A 13,967-nucleotide genomic window follows, 5' to 3' on the forward strand; every position below is an offset into this window, starting at 1 on the left:
ATGAGCCGTGGTAACCAGCGTGAGCTTGCCGGCTAGAAGAATAGGAAAAAGCAGAGTGACTCAGTTAAGGGAAAACGCCGAGATGACGGACTTTCTGCTGCTGCTGCAAGCAAAGGGGCTCAGATACCAAGCAGTAGAAGCAGAAAAAGGCAAAGAAGAAGAAGGAGGAACCCGAGTAGCTTTGTGGCTTCATGTCCAACCCTCCTGCCCTTCGCCTGTGTGACTGGAGCCAGTCCCACCACGGTCACGTTTCCTCCTGCAATGCCCGCAGGTCACAGCACCCATGGCCTCTTTTTGCCCTGAGTCTGCAGCAGGTCCCTTTTGTGCTTCCTTCCCCTCCAGTAGCCTCTCTCCCCTTGGCCACTCCCAGAAGTGGCGGGTGGGGGGTTACTCCTTCCCAGTGTTTTTTTATTCCTGTGGGGCTCACCCCAAAGTATTAAAAGTAGCTTTGAAAAAAAAAAAAAAAAACTAATTCTAATGCAAAATATCTACTGTTATCATTGATAACATAAGTAAACCACCTAGTCTATATTAGGTGGTCAGAAAAGACTCATTCAGGCCGGGCGCGGTGGCTCAAGCCTGTAATCCCAGCACTTTGGGAGGCCGAGACGGGCGGATCACGAGGTCAGGAGATCGAGACCATCCTGGCTAACAAGGTGAAACCCCGTCTCTACTAAAAAAATACAAAAAACTAGCCGGGCGTGGTGGCGGCGCCTGTGGTCCCAGCTACTCGGGAGGCTGAGGCAGGAGAATGGCGGGAACCCGGGAGGCGGAGCTTGCAGTGAGCTGAGATCCGGCCACTGCACTCCAGCCTGGGTGACAGAGCGAGACTCCGTCTCAAAAAAAAAAAAAAAAAAAAAAAAAAAAAAAAAAAAGAAAAGACTCATTCATTAGGTTTCATCTTTTTGAAATCTCTTCTTAAATTCTGAGAAGAGTGGGTCCCTGACAAGGCCCTTTCTGACAGCCCTCATGCTAAGTCAACAGCTCAAACCTACTGGAGAAACCAAAAGCACCATCTGCCTCGACACCTCTAAATTCTTCAAATTCAAGTCATCTCAGGGTTTCTCAGTTGGTATTTTTTAAAGATAAAGGTGTTTCTTTGATGTTGACATAAGCCAGTTAACATACTTGAGGAGAGAACATTTAGGACACATGAGTTTATCTAAACTACCAAGATTCTGTGTGATCCACATTATAATGGTTCTCAAATGTTTTCTTCTAGCCTCTAAAGTCCAAATTCAGATTCATATGTCCAATGGTCTACAGGCATCTTTAACAGCATATCCAAAACATAACTTTGGTTTTCTACCCAACTCGGTCCCACATCACCTTTCCCATGTCAAGAAATGTTACCACCACCCACCCAGTTGCTCAAACTAAAATTCTAGAAATCATCCTTGACTTTTCCTAACTCCTCAAGCCTTGTCAGTTCTTTGTCTAAAATATAAGATCTGCTCTTTCATTGCACCAGTCCAATCTGCCATTACCTCTTCTTGAGGCTGGGCTGGAGCCTCCCTGCTTCCACGCTGGCCTCCCTTCTCCACACAGCAGCCCCTCCTACATGCTTTTAAAATGTAAATTAGATCCCACGCAAATCAGTTCCCATGGCCTCTCCTGCTTGAAACATGTTGTTTTTTAAACATTCAGAATAGGCAGGGCAGGGTGGTTCACGCCTGTAATCCCAGCACTTTGAGGGGCCAAGATAGGTGGATCACCTGAGTTTAGGAGTTCGAGACCAACCTGACCAATATAATGAAACCCCGTCTCTACTAAAAATACAAAAAATTAGCTGGGTGTGGTGGCGTGGTGGTATGCTCCTGTAGTCCCAGCTACCCAGGAGGCTGAGGCAGGAGAATGGCTTGAACTTGGGAGACGGAGGTTGCAGACAGCAGAGATCGTGCCACTGCACTCCAGTCTGGGCATCACAGCGAGACTCCTTTTCGATCTCCCGACCTTGTGATCCGCCCACCTCGGCCTCCCAAAGTGCTGGGATTACAGGCATGAGCCACTGCACCCGGCCAGGATTCCTTCTCAAACAAATAAACAAACAAACAACAACGACAACAAAAATTTAGAATAAAAACCAAATCATTTCCACTGCCGGAAAGTCCTTTCATGTTACAGCTCCTGCCCAGCTCTCTGACCTTGTCTTTCCCTGGCTTAGGAACGCCATGGCTGTGAAATGGGTAGGACAGAGTGAGCATCAGCTATGTGCCAGGTCAGGAGCCTCACGCACATCACCTGATACAGTCCTTGCTACAACCCAGCAAGGTAAGTGTTATTAACTCTGAACTCGTTGTGAGCATCAAGTGGAAGTGGATGATGCTAGTGCATAAGTAGTGATCAACAAATGTTGGAGTCTCTGCCTTTCTTTTTGTTCCAGTGGTGGAGGTGGGCAGGACCTGTAGCCCAGAAAAGTCTACACTGCTTAGGGGTAGAATTGGAACCAGAGCCGGCTGTCCCTTGTCATGCATGCTCCCTTATCCACGAGCCTGATGACCTGTCTATAGGCAGAGCTGAGAAGGGTGAGTTCTGGCTCTCTGGGGGGACTTGTGGGTTGCTGAAGGAGTTAAGATGTCTCTTACCAAACCCTGGCCCTCCCCATCCCTGCATCTGCCTTTGTGGCTTTAATGAGAAATCCAGGCGCTTCATAAGAGACTGTACAAATAACTTCTAGGGCGCCACTAACTCATTCAGCAGAAAGAGACCCAGGGCTGCCAATGTTTCAGGGAAGATAAGTGAGTGGAAAAAAGGTGATTTTTATAGCGTCAGGCGGACAGAAGGATTTGCGTGGTTGAGTGTGAGCTCCGCCCCTGCAGCAGTGCTGAAAAAACCAGGATCCGGGCTCCTCAGCCCCTCTTCACAATATTTGATTAGGAATTTGGGGCGGGACCCTGGTCTGGCACAGACGCGCACACTCTCAGTAGACTCTCTCACTCCTCTCTCTCTTCCTCTCTCACACATTCTCCAACCCAAGGAGGCCAGACTGAGGGACGTGGTCACTCTCTGAAAGGTTCAACTCAAGGTAAGTATAGTCGTTTTACTTCGGATTTGTCCCTAGCATTTTCTTAAAAAGAAATAAAGGAAAAGTGGTAGAGGATAGGGGAGATGGGGAGGCAGGGAGGGTTCATTCCTCCTTCTCCACATCTGGACCATGACCCCAGGGATGCTGGAGAGTGGCAAAGAGGGTGTCTAAGGGAGGAGTTCCAGCCCTGTACATTTCTCTTATAGTTCCTTTATGGGTGCTGAGGGGACCTCCAATTCTCAAGCATGAAAAAATGAAGGACCTTCTGTCTAGGCAAGCTTCTTCCCTGCTACTCATAAATCGCACCACGCTGGGAGTGTGGGCATTTTGAAGGGTATTTCAAGACCTGGATGTCCCTGCAATCTCTCTTATAGAGGGGTTTGGTACATAAATGCTATTATGGGAGAGGGGGAAGGTTTTGTGTAGAGCGTGTGTATGTGTATGTGTGTATGTGTGTGTGTGTGTGTGTGTGTGTGTGTTTGGAGTGGAAGGGAGAGAATAAAAAGAAGTGTTGAGAACTGGCCATGTCCAGGGAGCTGTGGATTGAGGTGGGGATGCAATCCAGGTGAGGGGATGGCCTCTGGCTTGACCTTCTCCACTGATAGGAGGGAGAGCTCTTTCTCTAGAGTGGAGATATGAAAGAACAGCAGTAGCTCCTAAGTAAACTTCCCCCAACTGATAGAGTGGCAGTCCTGGAAACTTTTGACCTTACAGAAACTCTGAGCACAGGAGGACCTCTAGCATTATGGGAAACAATGTAAGAGTATGCAACCCTGAAGCAACATTGCTAAGAGATGGGGTGGGGTAAGGAGAGGCATAAGATCCCCATCAAACCCTTTCAGCAGCCATGGCTGTAAGAAGAGGCTGAAGTGGGAAGGGTGCACAGCCCCTAGAAAGCTGAGTCTGAAGGAGAAGGTGGCTCTTGTCTGCCAAGATGCCCAGTCTGAAAGAAGGAGAAATGGAGACAGAGGCTCACTGTGCCAGCCCTCCAGACAGCCACCTTGGTCCTGCAACAGCCCAGGGCTGTGCATGGAAAAATGCTCTGTTGGCAGCGGGCCGCTCCATTCGTCTTCTCTCCTGGCCAGAGCCAGGGACCAGCCAGCTTGCCCAGGCAGTGGGCAGTTGGGTCAGCTTCTCCAAAACACTGTGGCTCTTTGTCTGAGGCCTGAGGCTGCCTGTGGGTGAGCCAGGGTGCCTGCTTCTCTGCAGCCTAGGAACTGATGGGATGAAGTGGGCCCAAGGAAACCATTTTGAGGGGACAGAGAGGTCTGGGATGGATGGTGGTCAGAAGGTAACTCTGTTGAGTATCACAGTTGGGGTCTTTCCCATCAGTTCCCTGGATCTGATGACGTTGGCTTTTATACTCCTTTCTTTCTCCTATTTACAGTTGCCAACCCCAGTAGGCCCAACAGCAACGTGAGGGCTGTATGTGACTCTTCCAGGCCAAGAAAGGTTCTAAGGTTTCTCTGTCCAAGGGTGACACTCAGGAAGATGCCCACTGCCCACAAGAGTATGTCATGCATTGGCTATAGGTAACCAGGGTAGGGTACCCAGGCCACCCCTAGTCTCTTACCTTCCATACCTTTAGCTTCCCTCTCAGATGACATCAGACCCCATATTTCCTCTTCAGTCTGCCCTGTTCCTATCTCATTAGCATAACAGGCTCAAAAGCAACAGGCTACCAGCAATGTGGGGACATAGACACGGAGCCTGGTCATCTAGGTGTCATCGCTGGGAGCAGGTAGCTTGGGAAAGGAGAGGGGAATGTCAGGATCCCACCTCAAGTCACTTTCCCTTGAGCATACACAAGAATTTCCAATCTCTAGTTCTTCTTTTGGTGTACCTCATTCATTTCTCTTGGCCCCACATGGCTCTTGCATGATGCCCATGGTACAGCATGAGAAGTGCTAACACCTTACTAGGCACTATGGAAGAGAGAAGCAGAATAACTCAGACTCCACACACTGAGTACCTGCTTTAGAAGACAAGTGCCACACCCAGTGCCAGGGTCCCCAGTCTGGAAAGGATTTGTAACTGCTGCGTGAAGACCTTGTCCCAGCCAAGTTGCATGTGTAGCCACAAACTGCTAACCAGTGAGTTTCCTCACTCAGCAGACTGTTACAGATGATGGCATTTCGGAGGGCAACCTGAGCCTTGTGGTGGCTGCAGAGGGACCACACTCCTCCCCAGACACTCAAGACCAAAAACTCCCAGCCTGCCCAAGAGACCAAAAGTTCGATTTTCCAGATATAGTTCAGCTTTTCCCCTTTGATGTGTCAAGTGGCTTCTGGAGGTCTCCCATAGACATGGAAAGGGCTTTCTCCTTGGACTCTTAGAAAAATACAATTTCCCTGGAACATCCAAACTGGATTTGGGTTCAGATCTGAAGAGCATCCCACTACTATCCTCACCACCACACCACAAACACAGGGATTGCTGTCAGCTTTTCAGCTTTCCCACAGGACTTTCAGGGTGCCAGAGGTGCCTAAGAATCTGCCCCTCCAAAAAACATGCAGCCCTTCCCACTCAAAGACTCTGTCTGTGACTCTATGACCAGGGGAAAATGCACTTAACTCACCCCAAATAGCCATGGTCCGGCTGGACCAAGTGCAGAACCAGCCTGGGAGGAGGCACCAAAGAAGCAAGAGCAAGGCTCCTGCTCTCAGATGTTTGACACTGAAGTCAGCTCTGCATAGCTCAAAGCCTAAGGCTTGCCTTCTCTGCCTCACTGCCTCTGTGGAGTCTCATTCATTCTGGCTTGCTCTGTTCTCTCCCTCTTCTTGCAGAGACAAAATGCAGTGGACCTCCCTCCTGCTGCTGGCAGGGCTCTTCTCCCTCTCCCAGGCCCAGTATGATGATGATCCTCATTGGTGGTTCCACTACCTCCGCAGCCAGCAGTCCACCTACTACGATCCCTATGACCCTTACCCATATGAGACCTACGAGCCTTACCCCTATGGGGTGGACGAAGGGCCAGCATACACCTATGGCTCTCCATCCCCTCCAGATCCCCGCGACTGCCCCCAGGAGTGCGACTGCCCACCCAACTTCCCCACAGCCATGTACTGTGACAATCGCAACCTCAAGTATCTGCCCTTCGTTCCCTCCCGCATGAAGTATGTGTACTTCCAGAACAACCAGATCACCTCCATCCAGGAAGGTGTCTTTGACAATGCCACGGGGCTGCTCTGGATTGCTCTCCATGGCAACCAGATCACCAGTGATAAGGTGGGCAAGAAGGTCTTCTCCAAGCTGAGGCACCTGGAGAGGCTGTACCTAGACCACAACAACCTGACCCGGATGCCTGGTCCCCTGCCTCGATCCCTGAGAGAGCTCCATCTCGACCATAACCAGATCTCACGGGTCCCTAACAATGCTCTGGAGGGGCTGGAGAACCTCACAGCCTTGTACCTCCACCACAATGAGATCCAGGAAGTGGGCAGTTCCATGAGGGGCCTCCGGTCACTAATCTTGCTGGACCTGAGTTATAACCACCTTCGGAGGGTGCCTGATGGGCTGCCCTCAGCTCTTGAGCAGCTGTACATGGAGCACAACAACGTCTACACCGTCCCCGATAGCTACTTCCGGGGGGCGCCCAAGCTGCTGTATGTGCGGCTGTCCCACAACAGTCTAACCAACAATGGCCTGGCCTCCAACACCTTCAATTCCAGCAGCCTCCTTGAGCTAGACCTCTCCTACAACCAGCTGCAGAAGATTCCCCCAGTCAACACCAACCTGGAGAACCTCTACCTCCAAGGCAATAGGATCAATGGTGAGACCTTGGCAAAGGGAGGCGGGGACTGGCTGTCTATTTCACTTGAAAGACACTATTCTGAGTGCTAGTGGCAAAACAAAAGAAATAGAAGTAGGGGAACCAGACAACACAAATGAAGCAACCTGACAACCAAGCCACACCCCTGTACAAAAGAGAATACACTTATACTAAATAGCAGTGCTAAGACAATTCAGTGGGGAGTGGGTTGGTACAGAAGAAGACTTTCCAGGAGAGGTAAGTTTCATTCCAGGTCTTCAGAGATAAGCGGGCATGGGTTGGAGGGATGCAGGATGAAGCCATTCTGGGACGGAGGCTTGCCACAAAGGAGCCAGCCATTTTCACAAGTCACCTGTCAATGTAGGGGACAGCTGGGAAATTGCATGTGTCTGAGAGGAAGGGGTCATGTGTCGAGGAGCAGTAAGAGATGAGTCCGGAGAAGTTTAGGAGGGAATAGTTCAAAGGGAGGGAGATTTAAGTTTCTGTCTTGGGAGAATGGTGAGTTGAAGGCTGTTACTTACTCACTGTCCCAGAAGAGGATGAGCTCTCTTTTTCCACTTGATCTACTCTTGTGTCTACAGCCTGGTCTTGTGTTTTGGTGTTTATTTGTTTTTTAAACATAACAGTTGGTGGACAAAAATGTGCAGCCTTTCAGAGCCGAATGCGGCACTTGTTCTGGTCAGTTCTTCCTGGAGTACAAGGAGCCCCTGGTGGCAGGGCAGAGATCCTTCCTAGGGTAACATGAGCCTGACTAACACCAAGCCTAGGACACCGGGCTTCCTGTTTCATAAGCACTTCCCTGCAATGCCCAAAGGAAAAAAAAAAAAAAAAAAAAAAGACTGCCTCCCTGACTCTAAGAAATATTCATTTCAGATGGAATTATCTAGCTGATTTTCAGCTCCCTTTTGTCTTAGGATCTTGTATTCAGAACATGCTTACATTGCCCTAGGGCCTCTGATGTCTTAATCCCAGCTGGAAGGTACTGAGCCAGCACTTAACCTCCCTTCCTCTGTCAACAAAGTCCTCTTCCTTCTGGTGAAGGGAGGACTCATTAGCGACCACTGGCAAAGGGCTTTGAAGTGGAGCCTGCTGAGATAGAACAGCACCATCAAAGCGCTGAGAAGGACTGAGTCGTCATCCTCTCCCTCTCATTCCTTTCTCCCCCTGTGCTCAGGGAACAGATCAGTCATTGAGCAAGATGTTAACAAGCTGGACAGCCCTCTGAGTGAAAGAGGCACCAACCCCAAAGGGCAATTTGGGAGTTGACAGTTGGGTGGGCAAAGCAAAGAGGCATCTGTCTGGACCTTTAGTTTGAAGTGCCTGACACCATCATGTACAGCCTAAACTCTTTTTTATTAAAACCTCTCTTTCTTTGGGGTCTTCTTATTCCCAAGGTGGGGGTTGAGGGGTCCTCTAAGACATCTTGAATATGTTGCATGCTGCAGACGTTTGACATTTCCTTGTGGCTGTCTATCATCACACCAGCAGTTACCGCTACTTACCTGCCACACACCCTGAATCCAGGAGCAGTCACATCAGAAATGTCATGCCGTATGCTGTGCTTCATGCAAGTTTGACCTGGAAACTGTGACAGCAAAGAGCAGCTGTCATGGGAAAGAATCTATTAGCACCTACCCATACAATCAGAGAAAGTTAGGGTGGAAAGGGCTTCATCACAGACTCTTATCATCGTTCTGCCTTCATGCAGAACCACATCTGCCACTCAAATGGGAGGTGGACCACCTCTTCCAGATGCTTGTCAGAAAATAAAATTAGTGCAATTTCCTAAGATCCTGCAAAAAAAATTGTCTGTTCAGTCACACAACCCCAAAATTTTCAGTGTCTACTCCTAAATTAATTCTTGTGGAATTTAAGTCCAAGATCCATGACTAGGTGTTATTTAGTCTTTCTCAGCCTTCTTTTTAGACAAAATAACACCAATGCTTTGTTTTCCTTAAAGCAGTGAATTAATATATGTAAAGTGCTTTGTCCAGGGCCTGGCATAGAATTTAAAAATTAATGATAGCTATTATTATTAGCCTTTCTTCTCATTGCCACTTTAATGTTAGACAGGCAGTTTTTGTTGTTGTTTTGGGGAAAGAGAGATGCAGAGAAGATAAAGTCATCTCTAAAGGTCCCCCAGACAATGTAGATTAGAACCGTGACCTAAAGGGCCTAGAGCCAGGCATCTCTGACTGAGAATGGTGAGGAATATCTCTCTGGTGCAGACCACTAGCAGGAAAACAACTCCCCAAGCTCAGCCCTTTCTCCTACAGCAAACATGAGGGACATCTCCCTGCAAACCAGTCAGGGACTTGGGGATGGGGGGGTGGGTGGAGGTGGGATTGAAACACCTTCTGAGAGACGAGCTAAAAGAAGAACAGGAGCTCAGGGGTGCACAGGAGAATGAGACGTGGTCCTCTCCTCCCCACTTCCCTCTTCCATCGGTATCTCCCTCAGTTTTTCCAGCCTGGCAAGAACACAGCTCGGAATGTTATTTGGAAGCTTTGAGATCCAGTGGAGTAGGGCGGGTGCACCAGTAGGAATTTGGAAAGACTTATGTCAGTATTTAATTTGGGCTAGAAAAATGTCCTCCAGTGCCTCCACGCAGAAGCCTGTCCTATTCATGGGGTTGGGGAAGACGGTGAGAGGGGAGAAGGGGGAAGGGGTGGGGGAAAGGGGAGGGGGCGGGGAAAGGGAAGGGGAGGGGGTGGGAGGAAGGGGGCGGGGTGTGGCTCACAGTACCCAGTGTGTGGCTAGAATCCATATACACTGTGTGTCTAGCTCCCCACAAGTATGTCCCATATTTACCTATCCACAGCTGGGATCCGGAATTTTAGCAGACAGTCTGAGGGCTCCAGGCTGGGAGAGAATCTGTCACAGAGCCTGCAGTTCCATCCTAAATAGGGCGGGAAGTGATACTTAAGCTGGGCCACTTTGCTTCTTCTCCTCACCCCACTGCTCTGCTTGTACACAGACAACATAGACCCAGCCCGGTCTAGGCTCTGCCCCCAACCTGCCCACTCAGAGGCCACTTAGTCTAGTCCTTGGGACCAGAAAGGAAACATCCAAAAGCATTCCAGAAATTCTGCCCCACCGGGAGTATTTTCCAAAGACAGGTATTTCCCAGTTTCCGCTGCTTTTCTCAGTGTCTTAATTTTCTTTGGGCCTAGATTTTCTGTGTTATGTCTGCAGTAGAAGTTAATTTGCTGCAACCTCACCTCATCTCATCTTGGTCTGTGCTTAACAGAGACTGAAAACCATTGAAAACGCTGATTTAAAAACACTTTTTTCATCAGCTTCTTAAATTCTTCATACTGTCTTTCTTGGAACTGTCTTCTTCATAACTATAACCTCCCCCAATGGGAGCCCTCATGGTCACCCCTAAGAATAGAGTTAGAAAAGCCCCCTCCCTCTCCTGTTGCCTGGCCCCAGACTGACACACCTCCTGACCACTGCTGCAAGCCGAGGGATGCCTCTGGTACAAAAACGGCATGCCCCAGCTCTGGGTCTACCCAAGTATTATAGCTGCTAGGGATGTGTCCATGGACAATCCTAACCTCAAGACCCAAAGGGTAACTTTATTCAAACCCCCTTTGCAGAGAATGACGACAGGAGCAAGTTTCCTGAAAGCCTCATTCACCATGGTAAAGACAGCCCTACAAGGCTTCCTCAGCTTTCAGTGGTGACTTTTGCTGTCTCTGCTGGAGTGTTAGCTGAGTTCTTGGCTTTTCCTTTCAAGTTACTGACCCAGTAGACTGGAGGCAGAGTGGTTGATTTGTCAAAGAGGACAACCAGAGGGAGAACAGGGTTAATAGCAACAGAAAGATTTATGCTAAAACCAAGCAAGCGGAACTGTTGTCTCTATTAGAATTCTGCAGTTTAGGGGAAAATCTTAGGGGACTTCTTCTGAGGTTTAAAAGAGGGAGTAGATTGTAATCATATTAAATGCAGGAGGCAGGGAAATTATTTATTTGACTTTTGAGGTCCCTAGCAGCCCCAGTGCTCTATGAGTGCCCAGCTTCCTTTAAACTCAGAGCCTTGCTCACTGTTCTGGCAGTATTTAGAATGGAGACGTGCAACCCCCTCAAAGCCCTGACACACAAAGACACTTGTCTCTCGGCCCAGGCTTTCTCTCTTTAATTTCCTGCCACTTTTTCTATCTGCAAAGTAGCAGGAGATATTCAAGATTTAAGTCCCTCCATTTCCCCAGTCTTCTTTCTCACAGCAATTCAGCAAATCCCTCCCTCTCCAAAAGCAATCAAGTACTTCAAGGTGTCTACAGTTGGTCTTGGCTACCCTCTGCTTCCCACTGCTGCCCACAGCTTCCCCCCCATGCCCCCCAGCCCCATAGAAGAAAGAAGAAAAAGAAAGAAAAGAAAGAAAAGAAAGAAAAGAGAGAGAGAAAAAGAAAGAAAAGAAAAGAAAGAAGAAAAGAAAGAAAGAAAGAAAGAAAGAAAGAAAAGAAAGAAAAGAAAGAGAGAAAGAGAGAGAGAGAGAGAGAGAAAAAAGGTCCCGGAGGGAAGGACACTTAAGAACATTCCTGGGCTTGCAGAGTAAAGTTCAGGTTGGTGGTTAGGAGGTGAGCTGCAGACGCAGGCACAGTCCTCACTCTGTCCCTAGTTCTGCCCCTAGTGGCGTCAGTCAGTATGACTCCAGTCCTGGAAAACATCGGCCCTCCTCCCGCACGTTCCACTCCTTTTATCTGAACTGCTTCACAGAGGCAAATCTCACAGAGGCAAATCTCACGGTGGCTTCGGGTTCGTAATCTGGGCTTCTCTCCCCGACCTGTGCTCCTCTTGTCCCCACAGAGTTCTCCATCAGCAGCTTCTGCACCGTGGTGGACGTCGTGAACTTCTCCAAGCTGCAGGTGCTGCGCCTGGACGGGAACGAGATCAAGCGCAGCGCCATGCCTGCCGACGCGCCCCTCTGCCTGCGCCTCGCCAGCCTCATCGAGATCTGAGCAGCCCTGGCACCGGGTACTGGGCAGACAGACAGCCCCCGTGGCATTTGGCTTGATGGTTTGGTTTGGCTTTTGCTGGAAGGTCCAGGATGGACCATGGGACGGAAGTCCACGGGCTCCCTCTGTAGTCTTCTTTCCTGTAGGTGGGGTTGCGGGGGGATCAGGGACAGGCAGCCTTCTGCTGAGGACATAGGCAGAAGCTCACTCTTTTCCAGGGACAGAAGTGATGGTAGATGGAAGGATCCCTGGATGTTCCGACCCCATAAATTTCACGACTCTTAAGTTCTTCCCAATGATCTGAGGTCATGGAACTTCAAAAGTGGAATGGGCAACAGTATATAACCATACTTTTCTAACAATTCCTGGCTGGCTGTGAGCAGCGCTTGACAGTTCTCCCTCTGTGCTGGGCTGGTCATGCAGTTACTCTGGGCTCCCATTTGTTGCTTCTCAAAATATACCTCTTGCCCAGCTGCCTCTTCTGAAATTCACTTCACCCACCCCACTTTCCTCCACAGATGCCTCTTCTGTGCCTTAAGCAGAGTCAGAGACCCCAAGGCATGTGAGCATCTGCCCAGCAACCTGTGGAGACAACCCACACTTTTGTCTGAGGGTGAAAGGACACCAGGAGTCACTTCTATACCTCCCTAACCTCAGCCCTGGAAAGCCACCAGATTGGAGGTCACCAGCATGATGATAATATTCATGACCTGATGTGGGAGGAGACAGCCAACCTCAGGCTTAGATCAATGTATAGGGCTATATTTTGGCAGCTGGGTAGCTCTTTGAAGGTGGATAAGACCAGAAGAGGAAAGGCCAGACTTTGCTTATCATCAGCATCTGCAATGGGGCAAACACACCTCAAATTGGCTGAGTTAAGAAAGCAGCCCCAGGAGTTCCACTCTTGCCCAGCACTTTCTGCATTCCAAACAGCACCCTATCTGGGTTTTTGTCCACAAAGGTAGAGGCCACATGGTTTTTAAAGCATGAGAAACATAGTTTGTCCTCTCCTTTTATCCAAGCAGGAAGATTCTATATCCTGATAGTAGAGACAGACTCCAGGCAGCCCTGGACTTGCTAGCCCAAAGAAGGAGGATGTGGTTCATCTGTATTACCTGGTTTGTCCTGAGGCCATAGGTAAAGAGTACCAGCTCTGGCTGGGGTCCATGAAGCCCAGGCCAAGCAGCCAAATCTTGCCTGTGCTGGGCATAAAACCCTCCGCTTTCACATCTCTGAGCTATATCCCCATTAGTGAAGATGGCTTTTGCTTTAGAGTTTGGCTGGGGAGCACTTAGTTCTTCCCATTGCAAAAGGTAATGTTGCCTGGGGCTTAACCCACCTGCCCTTTTGGGCACTGTCGGGATGAAGCCATCTGGGCAGTCAGGGGCAAGGACTGGTGGAGGAGAGTTAGCCCAAGTCTGGGCTCTGCCCAGATGCCATCACATCCCTGATACTGTGTGTGCTTTGAATCACCTTCCCTGAGAAAGGAAGAGGGGATCTTTGGACTATGTTCTTGGCTCCAGACCTGGAATCCACAAAAGCCAAACCAGCTCATTTCAACAAAGGAGCTCTGATGCGAGGGGTAAGGCTGCCCCCTGCCCCCGGGCTCTTCAGAAAGCATCTGCATGTGAACACCATCATGCCTTTATAAAGGATCCTTTTTACAGGAAAAGCATGAGTGGTGGCTAACCTGACCAATAAAGTTATTTTATGATTGCATCTGCAAGAGTGGAGTCATTTAAAGTAGACTGCAGGAGGGTTACTTTAGGAGGACCTGGTGAGGTCGCAGGTCACATAGACCTTGGACTGATGAACCCTCTTTCTCATCTATTCTGTTCGGGCAGATGAAGCTAAGAGGAAAAAAAAAGAAAAAAAAAAGTCACTTATATAAAAGCTCTACTTAACAAACTGTGTTCTGGAAGTTCTTCTTTAAGTCTAACTTCAATCCTCTCTACACATTCCCTTCCATATGGTCCCCAAGAGATACAGAATAACTGGGGTTTTTTTTGTTTGTTTTTTTTTTCAACCCTTTCCACCATCCTCTCTTGCCAAGCCGGTAATTCTAGATCTGGCTAGTCCTGGATACTGTTGTCTTAACTGCTCCTGCCCTCTAGTGGCAACTGTGCAGATCTGAGGGCAGCCAAACCTGCCAAAGCCCACTGGCCCTGGAAGAGGAAAACAAGCCTTTACCCTCTATTTGTTTTCTCATT

The 13,967-nt window shown here is 49.0% G+C and overlaps 1 protein-coding gene and 1 pseudogene across 1 annotated transcript; both read left to right on the plus strand.

Moving 5' to 3' along the window:
- LOC116270822 lies at positions 1-179 on the plus strand (annotated as a pseudogene).
- A 2,395-nt stretch (positions 180-2,574) lies between these two features.
- Positions 2,575-13,476, plus strand: FMOD (fibromodulin). The gene is made up of 3 exons (XM_003893268.3): positions 2,575-3,025; positions 5,812-6,797; positions 11,609-13,476. The coding sequence occupies exons 2-3, from the start codon at positions 5,819-5,821 to the stop codon at positions 11,758-11,760; spliced, it is 1,131 nt and encodes a 376-aa protein (XP_003893317.1). The 5' UTR covers positions 2,575-3,025; positions 5,812-5,818; the 3' UTR covers positions 11,761-13,476.
- The last annotated feature ends 491 nt before the right edge of the window (positions 13,477-13,967 follow it).

Source organism: Papio anubis, chromosome 1 (genome assembly GCF_008728515.1).
Source record: "Papio anubis isolate 15944 chromosome 1, Panubis1.0, whole genome shotgun sequence".
NCBI classification, from domain to species: Eukaryota; Metazoa; Chordata; class Mammalia; order Primates; family Cercopithecidae; genus Papio; species Papio anubis.

Excerpts from the sequence above, each read along its gene's own strand:
- FMOD (XM_003893268.3), top strand. The coding sequence starts at position 5,819 with ATGCAGTGGACCTCCCTCCTGCTGCTGGCAGGGCTCTTCTCCCTCTCC. Across the intron at positions 6,798-11,608 it reads CCAAGGCAATAGGATCAATG|AGTTCTCCATCAGCAGCTTC; the intron begins GTGAGACCTTGG and ends TTGTCCCCACAG.